The sequence below is a fragment of the Parambassis ranga genome, unplaced genomic scaffold (assembly GCF_900634625.1).
Source record: "Parambassis ranga unplaced genomic scaffold, fParRan2.1 scaffold_21_arrow_ctg1, whole genome shotgun sequence".
Taxonomy (NCBI): Eukaryota; Metazoa; Chordata; class Actinopteri; family Ambassidae; genus Parambassis; species Parambassis ranga.
Window position 1 is genome coordinate 7,718,894 of NW_021144767.1, and position 22,715 is coordinate 7,741,608.

General features: G+C 42.1%; 4 protein-coding genes and 1 pseudogene across 4 annotated transcripts; all 5 read right to left on the minus strand.

Annotated features, from left to right (window-relative positions):
• Positions 1-1,391: 1,391 nt before the first annotated feature.
• On the minus strand, positions 1,392-2,900 carry LOC114429899 (piggyBac transposable element-derived protein 4-like; annotated as a pseudogene).
• A 3,823-nt stretch (positions 2,901-6,723) lies between these two features.
• LOC114429900 (trace amine-associated receptor 1-like) lies at positions 6,724-7,704 on the minus strand. Its single transcript, XM_028398510.1, has one exon. It carries the CDS (start codon positions 7,702-7,704, stop codon positions 6,724-6,726), a length of 981 nt encoding a protein of 326 aa, XP_028254311.1.
• A 2,356-nt stretch (positions 7,705-10,060) lies between these two features.
• On the minus strand, positions 10,061-10,942 carry LOC114429901 (trace amine-associated receptor 1-like). The gene is made up of 2 exons (XM_028398511.1): positions 10,726-10,942; positions 10,061-10,653 (listed from the first exon to the last, which is right to left on the minus strand). The coding sequence occupies exons 1-2, from the start codon at positions 10,940-10,942 to the stop codon at positions 10,061-10,063; spliced, it is 810 nt and encodes a 269-aa protein (XP_028254312.1).
• Positions 10,943-15,951: 5,009 nt separating this feature from the next.
• LOC114429902 (trace amine-associated receptor 1-like) lies at positions 15,952-16,905 on the minus strand. Its single transcript, XM_028398512.1, has one exon. The coding sequence runs from the start codon at positions 16,903-16,905 to the stop codon at positions 15,952-15,954; it is 954 nt and encodes a 317-aa protein (XP_028254313.1).
• A 4,545-nt stretch (positions 16,906-21,450) lies between these two features.
• Positions 21,451-22,440, minus strand: LOC114429903 (trace amine-associated receptor 1-like). Its single transcript, XM_028398513.1, has one exon. It carries the CDS (start codon positions 22,438-22,440, stop codon positions 21,451-21,453), a length of 990 nt encoding a protein of 329 aa, XP_028254314.1.
• Between the last annotated feature and the right edge of the window lie 275 nt (positions 22,441-22,715).

Sequence of the window (22,715 nt, forward strand, 5' to 3'; positions counted from 1 at the left end):
ATATTTGTTTTTGCATGTACAATCTCTTAAAATATTTGCACATTCTAAACGTCCTACCTCTGTACATAGAACTGCACATTCTGTACATAGAACTGCACATTTTGCTTATTCTATTTTATTTTTTCCTATTGTTTATTCGTATTTTTATTTATTCTTATGCCTAAGTCTACTGTTTATTTTTTTATCTTAATTTAGTTGTGTATAAAGTCATATGAAGGGAACTCGCAAAGTAAGAATTTCATTGCTCAGTGTAACTGTAAAGTGCTGTGCATTTGACAATAAACTTCTTGAATCTTGAATCTTGAATCTTGAATGGGCTGAGGCCAAGGATGCGGTACGACCTATCTCAGCCCAGGATCACGACACCTTCCTGGCCTGCTTCAGAGCAGTCTTCGACCTTCCCAACCGGTCTGGAGATGCCTCCGAATGCCTGATAAACTTAGCCCATCGTCAGTTCTCTTCTGATTCAGAAAGGTATGTAAGCCCTATATATGAACTATTAGAGATGTTGTATATGTGTTTTAACCCTCATGTGTTGTTCGGGACATTTTTGTCCTCTGAGAGTTTATTTTGGCCATAACTTTGTCAATATGTGGACAAATTGAATCATTTTTCCTCAATAAGCTTAATTTTACATAAATTTTGTTAATATGATTTTAAAATTTTTCATAGGTCAACGGTACACTGTGGGCAAATCTTACCCCCTAATGTGTTGTTCGGGGACAAAAACGTCCCCTAACTTTATTAGATAAATATTTTTTTGAAATTTTTTTGCATAGACCTTTTAATTAACTTCAGTTCTGATCAACAGTAGTGAAAAAATCATTTTCCCCCAGGATTTTAACCCTTTAATCACCAATTTTATAAGGGGTGGTGCTGAAAATTGAAAAAAAAAACACACAAAATGGCTCATTTTTAATAGAAAAGGTGAATGTGGACTGGATTCTTTTGAACCTTTATTACAGTCTTGGTCATGTCAAACATCAGTAACAACATTGACTTTATTGCATTATTAGTTTTTGCACAGCACTGGATTTTCTTTTTTCTCCCATTTTGTCCCATAGACTTACATTATAAACACACTTTTTTTGACTGCACAGCCATGGCACTAAATAATCATGCATTCTTGATTGTTGGTGGTTTACCCTGTTGGTAGGAGGTAACATTTGTGATTTTTACAGTTAACAACTTAATGACCATACAACCCTTTACCTGCAGGCCTGTGGATGAAATACTTGTCTTTTTTTCCCTGTTAAAAGAAACGACTCAGATTTCATTACATCAGATTTATGAACATAACACTTTATTATGAACCAACATTCTACAACAACCTCAAATGAACCTACACTAAGTATTTAGTGTTTACTTTCTACCGCAGGACTTGCAGCATGTCACCTGGTGCTCTTTGCAAATGTAACGACCACAAGAGATGCAAGTGGTGACGGTTTTTTTTCGTTGCCCTGTGCACCACATGCACTCTTCTCTTTCTTGAGCTGCAGGTGTCTTCTGGTATCGGTGGCTCCGCGTCTGGAGGGGCAGCTGCAGAAGCCTGGATCCCTCTCAGCCGTACCAAAGCAGCTGCTGCACGAGGGGTGTGCTTTCTTCTTAACATTGCTGCAGAGACTAGAGAATTTCCCAGCTCTTCTAGGAAAAGCCTAAAAAACTAAAAAACTTTGCCTTGTTCCAGGAGGGATCCACAGCTGTGAAGATGACATATGCATTATATGCCGAGACATCCACCATATTGAAAAATAAGGCCTGTGGCCACCGATTGGTCTTTCTTCTGCAGCTGTAGGTACCGACAACCTACAAAGATTAAAAACAAGAAGAGAATAAGTACAGATTTCATCTTGACAAGGAGTTACTTCATTCTGAAGCTGCACATGACATTGAGAATAATTATGCAAAGATGATCAAAACACTAACTGTAATTCCTAAATTTGTCTGTAACGGGGATATGAATTTAGTAAAAAAAATCATCAGAATGAATGAAAAAAGAAATATGTAATCTCACATACCTTGTCAAGATTGTCGACGCCTCCCTTGCAGTGGTTGTCGTCGGTGACGATCTCCGGCTTCTTTTTTGGTCCCTCTGTCACTGCTGCCTCGCGGTGCCTCGTGCTGATGAGGATCACATTTCTCCCACATTTAGGGATGTAACTCACAGCTGTGGTGTTCTTTTTAAAGGCGAAGACGGAGGAGAATGCAGGTCTTCCTTTAACCTGCACCAGGTTGGCTGGCAGCTCTGGCTTATTTTTCCTCATGGTCCCAACCAAGTTTACTTTCTTCTGCAGAAGCTCCTGGGCAAGTGAGTAGGAGGTAAAAAAGTTGTCACATGTGACAGTGACACCTTGGAGTCCTTCTGTCATCTCCATGACGACACGCTTGCCCTGGCCTACCTCTGCAGCATCACCTATCTTTCCCAGGTAAATGTCACACTTCCAAGCATAAGATGTAGCAACATCGGCAGTCACCCAAATTTTTAGTCCATATTTGGACGTTTTTTTTGGCATGTACTGTCGAAAAGAGCATCGCCCTTTGAATGGCACCAGCTGCTCATCGACTGTTACATCTTTGCCGGGGTTGAACAGGAGGGGAAGGCGATGCACCCACATTTCCCACAGGGACCTGATGGGGGCCAACTTGTCCTCTCTGCGACGAGCTGGTCTCTGCAGCTTGTCATCAAAACGCAGACCTCTGCTGATGAGATGAAACCTTGAGAGGGACATAGTAGCTCTGAAAATTGTACGACCATTGTGTTCATCCCACAGGCTGAGTGTGGACTCCCCTCTGGACCTGTAGACTCCAGCCAAAATCAAGAGCCCCATGTAGGCACGCAGATCTGTGGTGTCTATGGCAATCCAGTTCCTCACTGTGCAGTGTCCATGGAGGTTAGTCATGCTGACAATGAGGTCAATCATCTCCTCTGTAAAAAACAGGTGCAATGCAGAATCCGCATTCTGGACCCTGACAATGTCATACTGTGTTGGCCCTGGCTTCACACCTCTGGCATGCTGCAAAAAGGGAGTTGTCTCCGCATTGGTGGGAAACCACACTTCACCATTTTTTCCAATCCACCCATATCCATCAGCCTCTGAATCCTCCTCACCTTCAGTGGAATAAGTTGAAGAAGATAATGGTGCCACGGCAAAATCAGGATCTGAATCTGCTGTATCCGTAGTGTCAGAGAGAGAAGATGACATGTCCTCCAGCTCACTAGAAGGGCCAGGCTGCATTATCAATTCCAAAGCTTTGGCACAAGTGAATCCTCTCTTCATCTTGCTTGCTCCTCTCCTCACTATCAAATGACCAGGAGAACGCATGCACGGCCACCTGCTTGGGTTTTATTTACTCTGCACCTCTCAGCATCAAAGAGCCACACTTTTTGTTTATAAAGTCTTTGTAGTTGTGTTACACACAGTGCACAGATCTCTCTTTCTCTCTCTTGTTGTTGTGTGTCTACACACACAGTGTGTAGACACACAATTATGTGCTAAAATACTCCCTATAACTCCATATACAAGCCAGAAACTACACTACATAAGCACAGGCCTGCAGGTAAAGGGATAATATGGTCATTAAGTTGTTAACCTTCACCTTTTCTATTAAAAATGAGCCATTTTGTGTTTTTTTTTTTTTTTTTCAATTTTCAGCACCACCCCTTATAAAATTGGTGATTAAAGGGTTAAAATCCTGGGGGATTTTACTACTGTTGATTAGAACTGAAGTTAATTAAAAGGTCTATGCAAAAAAATTTCAAAAAAATATTTATCTAATATATTTTTAAAACCGTTAAAGTTAGGGGACGTTTTTGTCCCCAAACAACACATTAGGGTAGTGTTTGCGAACAGTCCATGAGGGTTAAATATTCAGCATATGGAATAACTTCGATCGATAGATTTCATAAATTTGTTTGTCTGAAAGGGCAGAAGGTGTGTATGCATCTATCATTATGTTTGCATATGTGTGTCTTTCAAAGCAAGGCCACTCATTTATTTTTTTTGTCACAGTGAGGCAGAGAGGCAGCCCAAACGTAAAGGAAAAGCCATGCCCAAACCAGCAAGCAAGCGTGGTGCAAGACAGAGCCTAACAACAGAAGGACCGAAAGCCAGAGCCTCCCATTCATGCCTGCTAGAATCCCTGGACCCACATTTGACACAACAAGGTCCTGGTCTCCACTTCCTCTCTTCCAGCTGTTTTTTTCCACCACTGTTGTCCGTACTATTATCAACGGGTCATTATTCGGTGCCATTTGTATTGTACTGTAATACTGTCTGGACAACCCACTGACTGCAACGGCACCCACTGGGTGATAGAACTGATGAGAAACTGAAACAAAACAGAAAAAACAAATCAAAGAAAATCCAACTTCGACCAGTCAAAGATACTTTCAAATAACATTACCTATGCAGAATGTGATGTCATAAGTCGGTTTATGATATATTATTCTGTATTTGGGTAACCTATGTGAAGCAAACGCACAAACGGAGGACCGATATCTGGTTAAACTATTACTAACAGCAGCTAAAAAAAGAGATTACGAGAAAATGGGCAAGAAGGTCTCCATACTGCCACACTTAGTATTGATGGACACGTTCATTGAAAGTGCACATACCTATATTTGTGTCATATCATACACAGCACATTCATGGCCTGCACTGAACAATGTTATTCTTTCTGAGGTAGCTCTTCTTATAAAAGAAGGTCCTTCAAAGGTCCGTCAGTTTCTTAATGTAGCAACCAGTTCCTGTAATATATATATATGCTCTGTGTGTAATATAAATATACAAACTAATGTGATTTGATCAGAACATTTTAAAAGACAGTGATGATCTGTTCTTATTGTCTAAACAGGAACAGTTGAAGCACAGCTTGCAGCCCCTGTATCTCAGGCTTCTCAGCTTCTCTTCAGATGTTTGGACGTTTCTGCTGGAACCTCTCATTTAATGACTCACATTTAGAACTTCTGACTTTATGTGGAGGAGGGATTGATTTTGGAATGAGGAGGCTGCAGCTTGCGATTCCACCACTAGATGTCAGCATTGCACAGCATTGGTGGTTCAGTGGTAGAGTTCTGCCTGCCACCCATGAGGCCTGGGTTCGAGTCGATTCACCCTCTGTATCCATGAAGGAAGTAAAAATTCTTGTTTTGATCCCTTTCAAAATATAATTTAAGGTTTAAGGTGTTGGTTTGGGGGAAGGGCCTAGCAGACCTGCATGCTGACCTGCAGTCCAGCCCCTGAATATTTCAATGCTTATTGATATATCACTGTTTTTTCTGAAGTGCTTTGAGGCCATTCTGATTGTAAAATGCGCTCTATAGATAAAATTGAATTGTAAACTTTATCACAGCTAAGCTGCTTTAGGCCTTTGCTGCCGGGGGGGACACAAACATGATCCACCGATCATTTCCTCCACCTCCTCTGCTCTTCTTCCTCTTCCCTCATCAAGCCGAAATATGATCTAATATTTTATCATTATAATATATATTATGTTATCACTGTGTGTCCAGTCTTCCTTGTAGTTTATGCCTCTCTCTTTGTATCTTTCTGCATGTCTCTCTCCCTTTAGATCAACATACGGCCTCCGGCCCTCTGATAAATCCAGTGCTACTAGTGCTGGATACTATACTATTCCCAATGCGTGCCTATGTGGTTTTCTGTGCAGTGCTAGTATAATTAACTTGAACAACATGTCAGCAGGAAGGTTCTCCTTATGAGCCGGGTCCTGCTCAAGGTTTCTTCCTGTTAAAGGGAGTTTTTTCTTGATACTGTTAAGGGGGTTCAGGCTCTGGGTCTCTGTGAAGCACCTAGAGATAATTCTGATTGTTAAAATCACTATATAAATACAATTAAATTGAATTGAATTGAATTGGGTTCTCTTGGCATGTGCTCACATAACTCTGATGTGCACTGCTGCTTCACAAAGAGTCCTTACACCGTTTAGAATAGAAATCAAGAATACATCATATGATGAGTTGCAGTCATATGAAGGCTTTACACTGTTGCATTCTCCCATAGGGACACAGCCTTTGTGTGTGTCTCATGGTAAACATGTCTTTATTAAACTGCAATGATGCTGTGCACTATATATTGTAGAAACAAAGACATCATTTAGCAACAAGTGCACAGAAGAATATTTATGTACACATCTACATAATACATTTAAAATATGTTTGTGTGATTTAGTAACAACATGTCATGAGTTTAAGGATATTGCTGTATATGTAAAAAACGACTTTATGTTGTCACAAACATTTTAAAGTTACCTCAGTATAACAACTTTGTTACAATTAAAGGTGTTCCTTCCAGGATTAATAAAGTTCTTATCTTATCTTGTCTTATCTTATTTCATCTTATCTTATCTTATCTTGTCTTATCTTATTTCATCTTATCTTATCTTGTCTTATCTTACCTTATCTTATTTCATCTTATCTTATCTTACCTTACCTTACCTTACCTTACCTTACCTTACCGTACCGTACCGTACCGTACCGTATCGTATCGTATCCTATATTATCTTATCTTATTTAATCTTATCTTATCTTGTCTTATCTTATCTTATCTTATCTTATCTTATCTTATCTTACCTAACCTTATCTTACCTTACCTTACCTTACCTTACCTTACCTTACCTTACCTTACCTTATCTTATCTTATCTTATCTTATCTTATCTTATAAGAACCTTTACGATGTGTACACACATGTACAGATACATTCATGTTAGTTCAGGTTTGTGTTAGAGAATCCACCTCTGATTATTTTCCCAGTGATGATCATTCGAAAGGCCGATCTGAACCATGTGTAGAAGAACGCATAAATAAATGGATTGAGCAGTGAATTGGACAGTGCGAGCCAGTTTAGCAGTTCAATCACTAAAAGCGGCACATACACACGAGTGAATGAGAGCACAGTGGTGCAAAGAAAAAAAGGCAGCCAACACATGAGAAACACTCCCATCACTATAGCCAGAGTTTTGGTGGCCTTCCTCTCCATCTTACTGACAGCTGCTCCACACTTCGTCGTGTTGTGGATGCTGCGCGCCTGTCTCTGTGCAACGAGGAAAATCTTCAGGTAGATGCACAGCATTATGATCACCGGGAGGTAAAAAGAGAAAATAAGCCCCATGATGTGTGCTAATATACCGTCAAGGAAGCAATTCTCAGCACAATGTTCTTGGTGGATTCCAACAATCACAAAACTAATTCCTATTATCACAGACACACCCCAGCTCATCAGGATCATGACCACGACAACATAATCGTTGATTTTAGCTCTGTATGTCAGAGGCTGACACACTGCGTAGTATCTGTCAATGGAAATACAACAGAGATTTAGAATGGACGACGAGCACAGCGAGACATCGAATGTCCCTCGCACCTTACAGAATATATCATCGTAGAAAAGGCAGGAGCTGAAAGAGAATTCCATGGTGAGAGGAAAAACTAAAACCCCAACAAACATGTCTGCCACAGCCAGAGACAGGACGAGGAAGTTACTGGGAGTGTGCAGCTGTTTGAAGTAAATAACAGAGGTTATCACGAGGAGGTTTCCACACACAGTTATGACAGACAATGAACCAAGAAAAATATGAAAGAGTGTGCACATTTCAGACAGGTTTCTTATCAGTGCCTTAGACATGTCTATTTCAAAGCAGGGATGAATCTGAGTGAGAACATCGGTCCTGTTGACGGTGATTTCCATGCCTGTGTGATCCTGTAAGTCACACGTTCAGAATAAGAAAAACAGTAACACAAGTCACAATCTACATGCACAATTCAATCCTTTGTTTTCATACATCACCATGTCAGAAGATACACATCCGTATGTGTCCCTCCCTGCTGTGGCACTCAACAGGACATGTACATAAACATTTATCATTTTTTTACTACATCATAAAAGCCTGCGAGTCTCACTGTCCAATCAGATGCGAGACTCTTAAGTGACTCTTAGGAGAAACTTTAGGATGCCATGACAACAGTTTATGCAGTAGTTGTGTGTGTGCTTGCACACGTAAGTGTAAACAATCACTCATATTCTGAGGCCCAGAAGCAGAGAGGGAAGACTTTTTCCAATGTTTTTTTTTTTTTTTGCATTTAAATATCTTCTTAAAATAATTTTGAAACCATAAACCCAGACTTAAGTTAACTGTTGTTTCACTTAGCAACCACCAGGAGATAAGGAGATTAATATTAGGGTTTAGTCACAATATGAATTTTGGCATTTTATAAGAAATACAAACTAAAAATCTGAGGTGTTTTGTGGCATGTTGTTGATGTTAAGAGTGCTGAGCTCTTTACATCTGTTTCTACGTATGAGTCCTTCTGCAGGTGGCGCTATAAGGAGCGTTCACCAGATCTTCAATCTAACTTCGCTGACCTGTCTGGCCAGGTGCTTGCTCCCAGCCAGCCACAGCGGTACTCAGCGTGCCCAGCTCTTCATTATTCTCCCCAGATGAAGTTTTCTGTTATCTAGACCTTTGATTTTTGTAAATAAAGACTTGCTTTTTCACTGGAGGTCTGTGTTTGCCTCCTTCTCCTTGCACTCCCTACACATAACACAGGGAGGCGTCCTATGCGAACCTGCTCTCATCCATGAAGTGCACAGGGTGCCAATGGTGAATCTGCCAATCTTGGTGTTCGCCCTGCATGGTAAGCACAAGTCCCACTTGTGGACGTCAGGCCCTCATACCACCCTCATGGAGTCTGTTTCTGACAGTCAGAGCAGAAACATGCATATTAGTGGCCTGCTGGAGGTCATGTTGCAGGGCTCTGGCAGCGCTCCTCCTGCTCCTCCTTGCACAAAGGAGGAGGTAGCAGTCCTGCTGCTGGGTTGTTGCCCTCCTGCGGCCCCCTCCATGTCTCCTGGTGTACTGGCCTGTCTCCTGGTGTACTGGCCTGTCTCCTGGTGTCTCCTCCATGCTCTGGACACTGTGCTGACAGACACAGCAAACCTTCTTGCCACAGCTCTCATTGATGTGCCTTCCTGGATGAGCTTCGCTACCTTCCAGGGAGGTACCTCCGGTCTTATCTGCTTCAAGCCCAACCTGAGAACTTTTTTGGAAGAGGTCCCTTCCCTTGAGTGACTTCCTCAGTTTCGCTGCTCTTGTGGTTTTTGTCGTTGAGAACATAACATTACCTGGATGAATGAGAGCGTCCACAGACATAACAGATACTTTGTCATTGTATGAATAATATACAATTACATTTTGTAGTTCAGAGTTTCATACACTGCAGCAGGCACTGACAACCACTCCCAGAACTATAGCCAGAGTTTTGGTGGCCTTCCTCTCCACCTTACTGACAGCTGCTCCACACTTAGTCGTGTTGTGGAAGCTGCGCACCTGTCTGGCACAAAGAGGGACGTATTCCTTTATAGTTACGTTTTATGAAGTTGAAAGGCAAGTGAAGGCTTTCCTTTTAACACCTCTCTTTCTTATCATCCCCCAGTAGAGTAAAAAATACAATAAAATTATTGCATTACTCTGATTCACAAGTCAGTGGCCTCTGTTTCACACTTGTAGTCTTAGCAGCCCAATCCAATACAGATCATTACATTTACTACTGAAATGAATGTGTTATACAGAGCTGGGATTCAGATGCTGTTCGCTACAGCCATTTTTACACGTGAAGTACTCCTCTGAAATTGTACACATGTAACCTTGACCTTAACCTTAAATGCCTGGTTCAGTCATACAAACATAGCAAACATAGCTCTTTTGTCCTGCCACCTTCTTATAGTAGTGCAGATAATAGTTTGTTCCATACAAACAAAAGAACTATCAACTCTTGGCAATATACAGTTTCAATTTAAAATTGTATTGAATCAAGTTACGTTACTCAACAGGATTTGAGACTAATAAGCCTCTGTTAATGTTACAACACCTTTTAGATATCTTCATAATTAGACATGTGTACTTAGACAACCGGCCAGATTAAAATGACAGTAGATCATGTGCTAAGAAGTATGAGGTGGTTGTAATGTTGGAAAGAACTGTTTTTTTTTGCCTAATATTTAGACAGGAGAGAATTAAGAACAATGCTTTTATTCCACACTTCAGTCAGTGCAGTTTACAGTTAGTAAAATCACCTTGAAATATTCTCCCAGAAATGATCATTCTGAACGCTGATCTGAACCAGCTGTAGAAGAAAGCATAAATAAATGGATTCAGCATAGAATTAGACAGAGCCAGCCAGTTTGTTGTTTCTATCATGGGGATTGGAACTACTGAATCACCAGCGAGAGGCAGAAAAGTGATGAAAAGAAAGAAAGGAGACCAGCATAAAAGAAAGACTCCCAGAACTATAGCCAGAGTTTTGGTGGCCTTCCTCTCCATCTTACTGACAGCTGCTCCACACTTTGTCATGTTGTGGATCATGCGCGCCTGTCTCTGTGCAACGAGGAAAATCTTCAGGTAGATACACAGCATTATGATCACTGGGAGGTAAAAGGATAATATGGGTCCAACAGTGTTTGCCATGAGGACGTCTATTAAACACCTGTCCTCACAGTTGTCATTGTTTAATCCAGCAATTATAATCCCAATCCCAGTCAGAACAGAAACCCCCCAGCACATCAGGATCATGACCACAACCACTGGGTGATTGATTTTAGATCTGTAAGTCAGAGGCTGACACACCGCATAGTATCTGTCAACAGAAATACAACACAGGTTCAGTATAGAACACGTGCTCAGTGAAATATCAAAGCTGCCTCTTATTTTGCAGAATAAACCCTCGTAATAAAGACACAAACTGAGAGAGAACGCCATGCTGAAAGGAAAGACAACGATCCCAACCAGCAGGTCAGCCACAGCCAGAGACAGGATGAGAGAGTTAGTAGGAGTGTGCAGCTGTTTGAAGTAAATAATGGAGATTATAACAAGCAGATTTCCACACACAGTGATAACAGCTAACAATGCAAGAAAAGCATATAACAACATACATAGAATGGAAGGACTGTTTGTCAGAATGTAATCAAAGTTATCTATCACATAGCAGGGATGTATGTCAGTCACAATGTAAGTTGTGTTACCGCCTTCAGTTTCCATGTTTTAGACCTCAATCAAGTCAAACCTTCAGTATCAACAGTGCATCATTGTGTGTTCTGGTATAAAGAGTAATTATTGCTGGGGCAAAAGGTTAATACTCTCTCATCTCTGTTTCATTGTTGTAGATGTTGTCCAATCAGAATTGTTACTAGTGATGACGAGTATGGTACGTGCATCCAATGTTTGGAAGTATGCAGATCATCATTATTTGATCATTTAGATTGGTTAATACTGTTTGTATAGGCAGTGTGTGAAGAACAGAGGCATGTAGTGCATTTTTTTCTGTACTCATGAACAGACATTGAGTGGCCTTCTTTTAAAATGTTAACTAATAAGAACAGTCATTATAATAAAGAATATGACCTTTATCTATATATATAGTTAGGCATGCTTCACTAAAACTATGCACTAAAACTATGCAGTCCTTGCAGTCCTTTCTCCCACGTTACTGGCATGTGCAGTGGTCAGCTGGACAGAGAAGTACAACGAAATGCGTATATACAAAAGAAAGGTCCTCCAGCCAGTAGGTGGCGCAGTGACTGTAGCATATCAGCATTTCAATGTGTGCAGAGTCAGATGTTCAACATGACTGTAAAGTTTCATCCACATAGGATGAAGTATGTGGGAGATACAGCCACAAAAACATCTATTTCCTGTGTGTTGGCGAAGGGTCAACTTCGTGGCAGGCCACGGGCAGAGTGTGTAATAAAGCTCCACAAAGTTTTGGTCCTTATGGGCTTAAAAGTGAGCTCACAAATTTTCAGCATTATGGGAAATCCCTCGAAGAAGAGTTCGTAAAAGTATGGCAGGTGAGAAACACAAAATGGCAGAGGTTTTTCAAAATGGCGGACTTCTGGTACATTGTGGAATTTGACTGTAATTATTGTCATGAGAAGGGACATTGGAAAGCTGAGTGTCCAATACTGAAAAGCAGGGGTGGTCGCTCAGGAGGTAAACATGTTAAACCTGTTGTTTGCACTGCTTCAGTGGTGAAAATGCCTATGATTGGGGTGCCAGTGCCTATCACACATGAGACTGATAAATATTCTGGGTGCAGGGCATTTGTGTCTGAAGGCTTTGTCTGACTCCCTGGTAGTGATGAGAAAAATTCTTCAGGATACTGCAGCAAAGGATTCATTCATTTTAGATTCTCTGTTGCCTTTTTCTCAGGCTACTGATACTAGTGGTTGTGTGTTGGTTCAAGGGATAGGTTTGTCCACATTGTGTGTTCCCTTGCATAGGGCCAGTCTCTATTGTGGTCTTGTGGAAGGTGATGTCCATCTTGGTGTCCTTTCAGCTTTGCCAATTGATGGCATTGATGTGATTTTGGGCAATGATTTGGCTGGACATCGTGTCTGGGCTGATGGTTCTCCGCCAGCTAAGCCGCCATCTTTGAAGAAACAACTGGTGACTGACGAACAAGTGTTGTCTGTGCAGGATGGAGTATTGATCCGTAAGTGGTTGCCCCAGGGTTTTGATTGTGTGGGGGTACCAGTGGTCCAAATTGTGGTTCCTATCAAGTTTCGCAATGAAGTTTTGAAGTGTTGTTATGATCAGTTAGGTCATTTAGGAGTGAGCAAAACTTACAACCACATATTGCGTTACTTCTTTTGGCCTCGTCTAAAATGAGATGTTGCAGCTTACATAAAGACATGTCATACTTGTCAAGTTACAGGTAAGCCAAATCAATCTATTAAGCCTGCCCCTTTGTGTCCAATCCCTGTTGTGCCTTTGCCTAAAGCTGGATCCATACTCCGCGAGACAAAGACATTTTTCCCCCCTGCAGACGTTACGCCCACAAAATGACGTCATTTTTTGTCTCTGACCGCCCGCTGATCCGCACTCCTGTGCACAGGGTCCGGGCCGAACTTTGTCTTTCAAGGCTGTGCGGCAACCATGCTGTGATTGGTCGGAATTTATTGTGGGCGTGATGAAAGTGGAGAAGCGCAAGAGCCTCTCCAGGTATATAGGTAGGTGTATAAACAGCGCTGATTCAACAGATTTAGATAAGACCATACTGGTTTTGCATGATGAGCAATAAAAGAAAGAAAGAAAGGCAAGTCAGGGTGATTTGTCACCAATAACTCCAGACAGCCGTTCACACATACCAGATGGTGACTGTTACCATTCTATATACTCCTACATACCCGGGCATAATAGGCTCGTTAACAATGTCTGTATATCTTTGCTATTGTTACTTTTAATGTCGCATCTTCACAGCTCATCACCGGACAGTTTTAAGTATCGCAGGCACATTGGAACACAGTAGATGTGCAAATGTGGTCATAAAGGCACAAACACTGAATCTTTGCTATTGTTACTTTTAATGTCGCATTTTCACAACTCATCGCCGGACATCTCACGCTGTTGCAGGCTCCCTCTCTGTATAATGCCCTCTTGCCATGGCACAAGTCCTTGTGGTGTGTTAAAAAACTCAGTAAAGTCTTTCCTTATAGTTTAGTGGGCGGGCCGTATGAGGAGTTCTGCACACACGCGTCTCGCGGAGTATGGTACCTCAGTGCGGAAAAGACCTTTTTTTTGTATCTCTTACCACCCGTGGAGCGCGTTCTCCGCTCTTTGTCTCGCGGAGTATGGATCCAGCTTTAGTCGAAGTCCTATCACGCTCAGAGTCAGGGGGCCCTGGAGTGGTTTCATCAAATCTTCAAATCTTTATTGTGTTCATATTGCACCGCATTGAACAGAGATTGGGAGGAAGGTCTGCTATGGTTGCTGTTGGTGTGTCAGGAAAGTACAGGATTCAGCCCCAATGACCTAGTTTTTGGTCATAAGGTTGGCTGTACTTCGTGATGGTTGGTTGCCAGATGATCCCCCCCCCCCCCAACAAATTTAATAGACTATGTTGATGGTTTCTGGCATAGGCTTTACGTGGCAGGTCAGTTGGCCATGAAAAAACTGAAGACATCTCAGGAGAGGATGAAACATTTGTATGATTGTCATGCTGACAAGCGCCAGTTTAGTGAGAGGGATCAAGCACTTGCTTTGTTACCAGGTGTTGGGTCACCATTTCAAGCAAAGTTTGCTGGTCCATATACTGTGAAACATCACCTGTCTGAACAAAATTATCAGATTGACACTCCTGACCACAGGAAGAGACATCAACTGTACCATGTAAATCTGCTAAAGCCATATTATGCTCGTGTTTCATCCCAGGGTGAGCCAGATTCCTCTTTACCTGATGCAAGTCCAGCTTTGACTGCTGGTAATGTGGGGCAGTCAACTTTTGTTGGGGGGGGGGAGGACGTGGTTGCACCTGATGATCCTGTGTTGCGTGGTGGTTTGAAGAACTCAGAATCACTTAAAATCTTGGAGGGTTTATTGGGCCATTTGTCTGCTGAGAAGAGTGTGGAATTGGCAAATTTGATTAAAAGTTATCCTTCTTCTGTCAGCAGGACTTTTGTTGTGTTTAAAGTCTGCTGTGATCGGCTCCAGTCCTTCTAGCTCCCAGGATGGATCAACCTTGTAAACTGCATGTGGATGCCAGCCACATTGGTGCAGGTGCCGTTCCACCCAGTTAGGTTCTTTTCTAAGAAGTTCAACGCTTACCAGGTAAACTACTTTGTAGAGAAAGAGGCTCTAGCATTAATTCTGCCTCTACAGCATATTCTGTTTTAGATTCTGGGATGCCCATAACTGTATTTACAGACCACAACCCATTAACCTTCTTGAATTCGTTACAGAACTTATTTCTGTAGCCATATAACTTATATTCGTCACATTAGGGGAAAAGATAACATAATGGCAGATGCTTTGTCCTGAGCACCAATGTAACTTTGTTGGCTCTTGTGTTGTCCATTATAGTCTCTGTCTCTTCCTTTCTCTTAAATTGCTCCTAGGCGCCAAGGTTGCTGAGGTGAGAGGATGCAGTGGCTATGGAGGTACCACAGGGTCAACCTGTGAAATGGTGAGCCGTTCGGGGTCAAGGTTATGTTTAGTTGTGTGTTGTAACCTCCTGAGAGAGCTAAAAGTCCAGGGTCGAGAGTCCTTGCTAACAGGGGGAGAGTTACGGCCCTGTGTTGGCCTCTCGGGGAGTGTTGTTGCTGCTGTCTCTCTCTCTCTATTGCTGGGTGGAGCTGATCCTGCGCTCATCCTGAGCTGACGAGCTGGAGTAGGATTAAGAGGGCCCAAGTTGCGTCAGTCTCTGCCCCCTTCTGGTCTACTTGGATGGACAATATACTCTACCATTCAAAAGTTTGGGGTCACCAGACCAGTTCTACAGCTTCTCTGATCAGCATAACAGTTCAGCTGTGCTAACACAGGAGTTTTCTAATCATCAATGAGCCTTTTTAACACAATTAGCTAACACAATGTAGCATTAGAACACAGGAGTGATGGTTGCTGGAAAAGGGCCTCTGTATACTTTTGTATATGTTCCATTAAAAATCAGCCTTTTCTAACTAGAATAGTCATTTACCACATTATAAATGTCTAGACTGTATGTCTGATTACTTTAATGTTATCTTCATTGAAAAAAAAACAATTAAAAAAAAGACATTTCCAAGTGACCCCAAACTTCTGAGCGGTAGTGTATATCATATAATGTACCATGCATGACTACTTTCTCATCACACTGCTCCTTCTCTATCTATGCTATGAGAAATGAGGAGGGGGGTGCATTTTGAGTTTATCAAACACTTAATACAAATTGAAAAAAATACCACTTTTAGAAGTTTTACCTTTTAAGTCACACACTTTTAATACTTGGCACTTCATTGCATCAGTTTGCTTTCCATCTTAAAAAAATCCACAACAATATTTCACCATGAAAACAGCAAGTAAAATCCAGCTATTATATTGATTAATAATCAGTTAAAAAATTGTAAAGATTATTTTTGCTTAAGGAAAAGATCAGAGCATTTCCTCCATCTCCTTTTAAAGAGGAGTCAGTGCAGTTTACAGTTAGTAACATCACCTTGAAATATTCTCCCAGAAATGATCATTCTGAAGGCTGATCTGAACCAGCTGTAGAAGAAAGCATAAATAAATGGGTTGAACATTGAGTTTGATAATGCGAGCCATCTGACCGACTCATTCACAGAGATGGGTGCTAATTTACCAGTAAGAGGTATGAAGCTGATGCAAAGAAAGAAAGGAGACCAGCAGAAAAGAAAGACTCCCAGAACTATAGCCAGAGTTTTGGTGGCCTTCCTCTCCATCTTACTGACAGCTGCTCCACACTTTGTCGTATTGTGGATCATGCGCGCCTGTCTCTGTGCAACAAGGAAAATCTTCAGGTAGATACACAGCATTATGATCACTGGGAGGTAAAAGGTTAATATGGCACCTACAGTGTTTGCCACAAGGATGTCTGTCATACACCTGTCTCCACAGTTTTCATTGTTCAATCCAGCAAATACAATAACAACCCCAGTCAGAACAGAAACCCCCCAGCACATCAGGACCATGACCACAACAACACGGTGATTGATTTTAGCTCTGTACGTCAGAGGCTGACACACCGCATAGTATCTGTCGACAGCAATGCAAACCAGGTTCAGTATAGAACATGTGCACAGTGAAATATCAAAGCTGCCTCTCACTTTGCAGGATAAAACATTCAAATCCAGACAAGATCTGAGCGACAACGCCATGCTGAGAGGAAAGACAACGATCCCAACCAGCAGGTCAGCCACAGCCAGAGACAGGATGAGAGAGTTAGTAGGAGTGTGCAGCTGTTTGAAGTAAATGATGGAGATTATAACAAGCAGGTTTCCACACACAGTGATAACAGCTAACAAACCTATGATCACATTTAACAATCCACATATAGTGGAATGGCTGTTTGCTGGTATTTTATTGAAGTTAACAATCTCAGAGCAGTGACTTGTGTCAGTCATGACATCAGTCCAGTTGATAATAACTTCAGTTTTCATGTCTTCAGTCACCTTCAATTCAATACAGTTCATATTATTGTTAATACAGAAATACATACTGTACATAGTGCAACAGTGTCAGTTATCATCCTTACCTCTGTGTCAAAGGCTGTTCATGCATGAATGCTGGCTGTCACATGCATCACTGTGCAGAGCCCTGATACTTATCAAACACCATCTAATTACCATATAGTTACACAACAAGGGGGGCGGGAGACCATGAGGATTAAATGACCAATCAAACACCATGTATGTTTCTCTTTTTTTTCCTCCCTCATGTTTTTGTTACCATTCTTATAACTCATTTATACACTGAAAAACTTTTTTGCTTTATGTTTTAAAATGGCAACTCGATTGCAGTTACATGAAGTAATGTACAAGCATATCTACAAAGTTTAAGAGGGAGAAAAATGATGGCAGCAGACTAAAGAAGCGGTGTGAAGGGTGGGTGGGGTCTCCTGTGATGCAGAGGGCCTTTCGGGTGAGACGGCTGTCGTAGAGGTCTTGGAGGGAGGGGAGAGGGACGCCGGTGATCCTCTCAGCTGCTCTCACTATGCGATGAAGCGTCTTCCTGCAGGTGGCGGTGCAAGCTCCGTACCACACAGTGATGCAGCTGGACAGGACGCTCTCAACAGCCCCTCTGTAGAAGGTGCACAGGATGGAGGGAGGGGCTCTGGCTCTTTTGAGCTTGCGGAGGAAGTAGAGGCGCTGCTGTGCCTTCTTGGTCAGGGATGCAGTGTTGTTAGTCCACAAGAGGTCCTCAGTGATGTGCACACCCAGGAACTTGGTGCTGCTCACCTGCTCCACAGCAGCACCGTCGATGGTCAGAGGGGTGTGCTGACTGTGTGCTCTCCTGTAGTCCACAACCATCTCCTTTGTCTTCTCCACATTCAGGCAGAGGTTGTGGTCTCTGCACCACTCGGCCAGAAGGTGCACCTCATTCCTGTAGTTTGCTTCATCTCCACCGGAGATGAGACCCACCACAGTTGTGTCGTCCGCAAACTTCACAAAGATGTTGGAGTTGTGTGTTGGCGTGCAGTCATGGGTCAGCAGAGTGAAGAGGAGGGGGCTCAGCACACATCCTTGGGGAGCCCCGGTGTTCATTGTGATGGTGCTGGATGTGTTTCTGCTAAACCTGCGCTGCCTTAGGTCTCCCAGGATCCCTCAACAACTCCCCTTGTTTTTTCACTATACTGTATCAACTGTAACCAGCAAGAACAAACTCATCAAAATCTCAGATAATACATCTTCCCACCCTCAGACAGTCTGACTGACGCTAATGACACAGCCATCACACCCCTCGCATGAGCCATAGTAAACAGTTCTGATCAGCCTTTGAACCGGTTCTTCACTCTACTCCCATCTGGTCATTGATACAGAACCCTGGACCAGGACCTGTGACAGTCACCCAGTCTGCTGTGCTACCGCTGTGTTGTCTTGCCTACCTGTCTCTAGTCTATGTGTTTTTGGGCTGTTTATGTTGTTCATCAAAAATGTCTGTGGGAAATGTGACACTATGTATGTCGTGAGACGCCTGCTACTACTATTTACATCTACTGTCTGAAAACACAAACTGATGTGTGAGAAAGATTATCCCTTAGGGGACAATAAAGATTCTTAATCAATCAACATGCGACATCCAGAAGAAAAAAATGGTGGGCACGTATGGTGCAGAGACTAAAGCAGAGCAGCGAGAGGAGCTGATATGCCAAGAGTGCAAAACTACGGAGGATTTCTCATTAAGTGGTGAATGTTTGCAGCTTTATAACGGGAGTTTTCTAAGGTTTTTTGAAGGTAAGTGCATTTTAACAGAATGTTTATTTAATGTATATGTCTCTGAATGTAAGTTAAGTGTCGAAGACCCTTATTAGCATGTTAGCATTGTCTGTAATGGTGTTGATGATGACTAGATGACTTGCTAAGTAATGCTCCTGTATCAAACTGAGCTAATGTTACTGTATGCTGTTAACCGTGCGCTAAGTTTAAAGCTAAACCTAGCTCAGTGTGAGTTTATTGATGTGACTTTTGATTGAGAAGGTGACTAAGAGATGTTGTGTGTGCTGCTGATGGGTGCTGGCGGGTTGACCCACATCTCCTGGATCACTGATGACCTGACAGACAGGCCACAGTTCATCCGGGTGGTGTCCTGTCTGATACGGTGATGAGTGGTGTAGGAGCCCCACAGGGCACTGTGCTTTCTGCATTCCTGTTCACCTTATATACCTCAGACTTTCAGTACAACTCAGAGTCATGTCATTTACAGAAGTTTTCTGATGACTCTGCAGTTGTGGGGTGTATAAGTGGTGGACGGGAGGAGGAGTACAGGAGGCTGGTGGACAGGTTTGTGGAATGGGCTGGAGGGAATCACCTGCTGCATAATGTAGACAAGACCTGAGAGATGGTGATTGACGTCAGGAAGAAGGGAACAGCATCGCAGCCCCTTTGCATCCTGGGTAAGGATGTGGAGATGGTAGAGGAGTACAAGTACCTGGGAGTGACCATCGACAGCAGACTGAGCTGGAGGACCAACAGCACAGCTGTGTACAAGAAGGCCTGCAGCAGACTCTACTTCCTTAGGAAGCTGAGGTCCTTCAACGTGTGCAGCAAGATGCTGGAGATCTATCACCAGTCTGTTGTTGCAGCACTCTGTTCTCCTCTGTGGTCTGCTGGGGGGCAGCATTGCAGCCAGTGACACCAACAGACTGAACAAACTGATCAGGAAGGCTGGCTCTGTCATTGGCTGCAGACAAGAGACCTTTGAAGCAGTGGTGGAGAGGAGGACACTGAACTGTGATCCATCATGGATCACCCCGACCACCCTCTCCTCCCTGTACTGGACAGACAATGGAGCGCCTTTTCCAAAAGGCTCAGACAGCTTCACTGTCACCGGACGCTACAGGAAATCTTTCCTGCCTCGTTCTGCACAAGGTTTAGGTTTTTCTTACTTTCAAATTGCACACTGTTGTTCTTGTATATCATATCATATCATATCATATACCAAATTGCACTATCCGTTTCAGACTTATATTTATACCTGCATTACAAATTGCACATTTCTGCTTCTGCACCTGTGTTTATATTTATCTTAGAGGTATATTGTTATTTTTTTGTGTGTTTGAGTGACTGTATTTGGCTGCTGCAACAGTGAAATTTCCCAGCTTGGGATGAATAAAGTATTTCTGTTCTATTCTATTCTATTCCTTGGGTTTTTTTCTTATTCCTGCTGGGAGCATACCCTGGAGTTCAGCTGCGACACCTTGTTGTTGATGCTTGGTGGCATTTCCCCCTCATCTCATCTCATCTCTGCCCAGTCACCCATTCTGCAGGCGTCCGACTGACTGTCTGCTGAGTTTGTGAGTAAACTGTGAACGTGCATTTGTTTATATATTGTTTTCAATATATAAGTAAAGAGGTCACTCAGGTTTAGACCACAAAACACACAAGCATTGTCATCAGTTTCTGCATAATGTTATTTATTTATTTTTTTAATTTTTACTTAATTTGTGTATACCTTATTCTTATTCTTCTTAAGTAGAAACCCTTAAGTTAAGATAAATTCGTATTTTGCATTTAAAGTATCGCAAGTTGTGTTTTACTCAGGTATGTTACCCTTTAAGAGTTCCTTAAAAAAACTCTGGAGCAGAGGCTGCAAATGAACAGACTTTGATTCCTGCATGTGAAACCTCCACATTCACAGCGCGTGCTGCCAAGCTTTCTTTACATTTTTTTGCCTGCTGCCCTGCTGGTGTCTTACCAAAAAAATATTCTTAGGTGGTAAAAAAAAACTGCAATTCATACTGCGCTATCTATACAAAGAAGAGAGACCTACGTTACAGATGATGCAGTCAGCCATATTTTAATTTAACCCAGGGCCCAACGCCTTTGATTATATTTTCTTGTGCAAAAGACATGTTACATGGTCCTTTACTTTTTCCAAGAGCAGAAGCTTTACATCTTCCACACATCCCTCCTCTCTCCCTCAGCATCATGGTAGCCTTTTAAAAGATGAAACAACTTCCGTTCCATATATTTTTAAATTACTGCAAGGTGGTCAGAAAGACACTCAACATTCAGTGTGATTTCCCCCTAAGCCTCCAGATGTGCTCCCTGTATGGTCTCCATGTCCTCTCAATATGCTATGTATGGGCACCACCTGCTGTGATTGACAGAGTGATGGTTGTACCCCAAAGCAGAGTAAGTGTGCCACTCGTTCATTTTGATTATTAGGTTCTTTAGCCCAAATCTGGGGACCTCTGTTGCTTTTTAAACAGTTTTAACAAGACAGGCATTATCAAGACATCACTTTGGACATATTATTTTTTTAAATATTTGACCATTAAAAGGGATGAGTGTTAGGAATGAATGAATTCATAATAAGAATTTTGCCATTTTTCTCTATTGCATATATTAAATACTTTAAGTACATGCTCCACAGTACACATAAGTGTAATTATTTTTTACTTGAAGAGAAGATCAGAGCATTTCCTCCATCACTTTTTCAAACAGGAGTCAGTGCAGTTTACAGTTAGTAAAATCACCTTGAAATATTCTCCCAGAAATGATCATTCTGAAGGCTGATCTGAACCAGCTGTAGAAGAAAGCATAAATAAATGGGTTGAACATTGAGTTTGATAATGAGAGCCACCTGAGAAATTCAATCACAGGAATGGCTGTTGGATCATTGGCAAGAGGCAAAAAGGTGATGCAAAGAAACAAAGGAGACCAGCATAAAAGAAAGACTCCCAGAACTATAGCCAGAGTTTTGGTGGCCTTCCTCTCCATCTTACTGACAGCTGCTCCACACTTCGTCGTGTTGTGGATGCTGCGCGCCTGTCTCTGTGCAACGAGGAAAATCTTCAGGTAGATACACAGCATTATGATCACTGGGAGGTAAAAGGATAATATGGGTCCAACAGTATTTGTCATCAGGACTTGTATTAAACACCTGTCCTCACAGTTTTCATTGTTCAATCCAGCAAATACAACCGCAACCCCAGTCAGAACAGAAACCCCCCAGCACATCAGGATCATGACCACAACAACACGATTATTGATTTTAGCTCTGTACGTCAGAGGCTGACACACCGCATAGTATCTGTCGACAGCAATGCAAACCAGGTTGACAATAGAACACGTGCTCAGTGAAACATCAAAGCTGCCTCTCACTTTGCAGTATGGATCCTTAAAATACAGACAAGATCTGAGAGAGAACGCCATGCTGAGAGGAAAGAGAACCATCCCAACCAGCAGGTCAGCCACAGCCAGAGACAGGATGAGAGAGTTAGTAGGAGTGTGCAGCTGTTTGAAGTAAATGATGGAGATTATAACAAGCAGGTTTCCACATATGATGAAAACATCTAATAAGCCTATGAAAACATATAATAATGTACATATACTTGAATAGCTGTTTGCTGGTATGTTGTTGAAGTTAAGAATGTCAGAGCAGTGACGTGTGTCAGTCATGACATCAGTCCAGTTGATAATAACTTCAGTTTTCATGTCTTCAGTCACCTTCAATTCAATACAGTTCATATTATTGTTAATACAGAAATACATACTGTACATAGTGCAACAGTGTCAGTTATCATCCTTACCTCTGTGTCAAAGGCTGTTCATGCATGAATGCTGGCTGTCACATGCATCACTGTGCAGAGCCCTGATACTTATCAAACACCATCTAATTACTATATAGTTACACAACAAGGGGGGCGGGAGACCGTGAGGATCAAGACGACCAATCAAACACCATGTGTGGATGTTTTTTTTTTCTCTCT

What these genes read in the sequence shown, in the direction of transcription:
- LOC114429900 (XM_028398510.1), bottom strand. Translation starts at nt 7,704, where the DNA reads ATGGAAATCACCGTCAACAGGACCGATGTTCTCACTCAGATTCATCCC.
- LOC114429901 (XM_028398511.1), bottom strand. Translation starts at nt 10,942, where the DNA reads ATGTTGTTATATGCTTTTCTTGCATTGTTAGCTGTTATCACTGTGTGT. An exon ending in TTATTACGAGGGTTTATTCT is followed by an intron (nt 10,654 to 10,725) that starts GCAAAATAAGAG and finishes GTATTTCTGTTG; the next exon opens with ACAGATACTATGCGGTGTGT.
- LOC114429902 (XM_028398512.1), bottom strand. Translation starts at nt 16,905, where the DNA reads ATGACTGACACAAGTCACTGCTCTGAGATTGTTAACTTCAATAAAATA.
- LOC114429903 (XM_028398513.1), bottom strand. Translation starts at nt 22,440, where the DNA reads ATGAAAACTGAAGTTATTATCAACTGGACTGATGTCATGACTGACACA.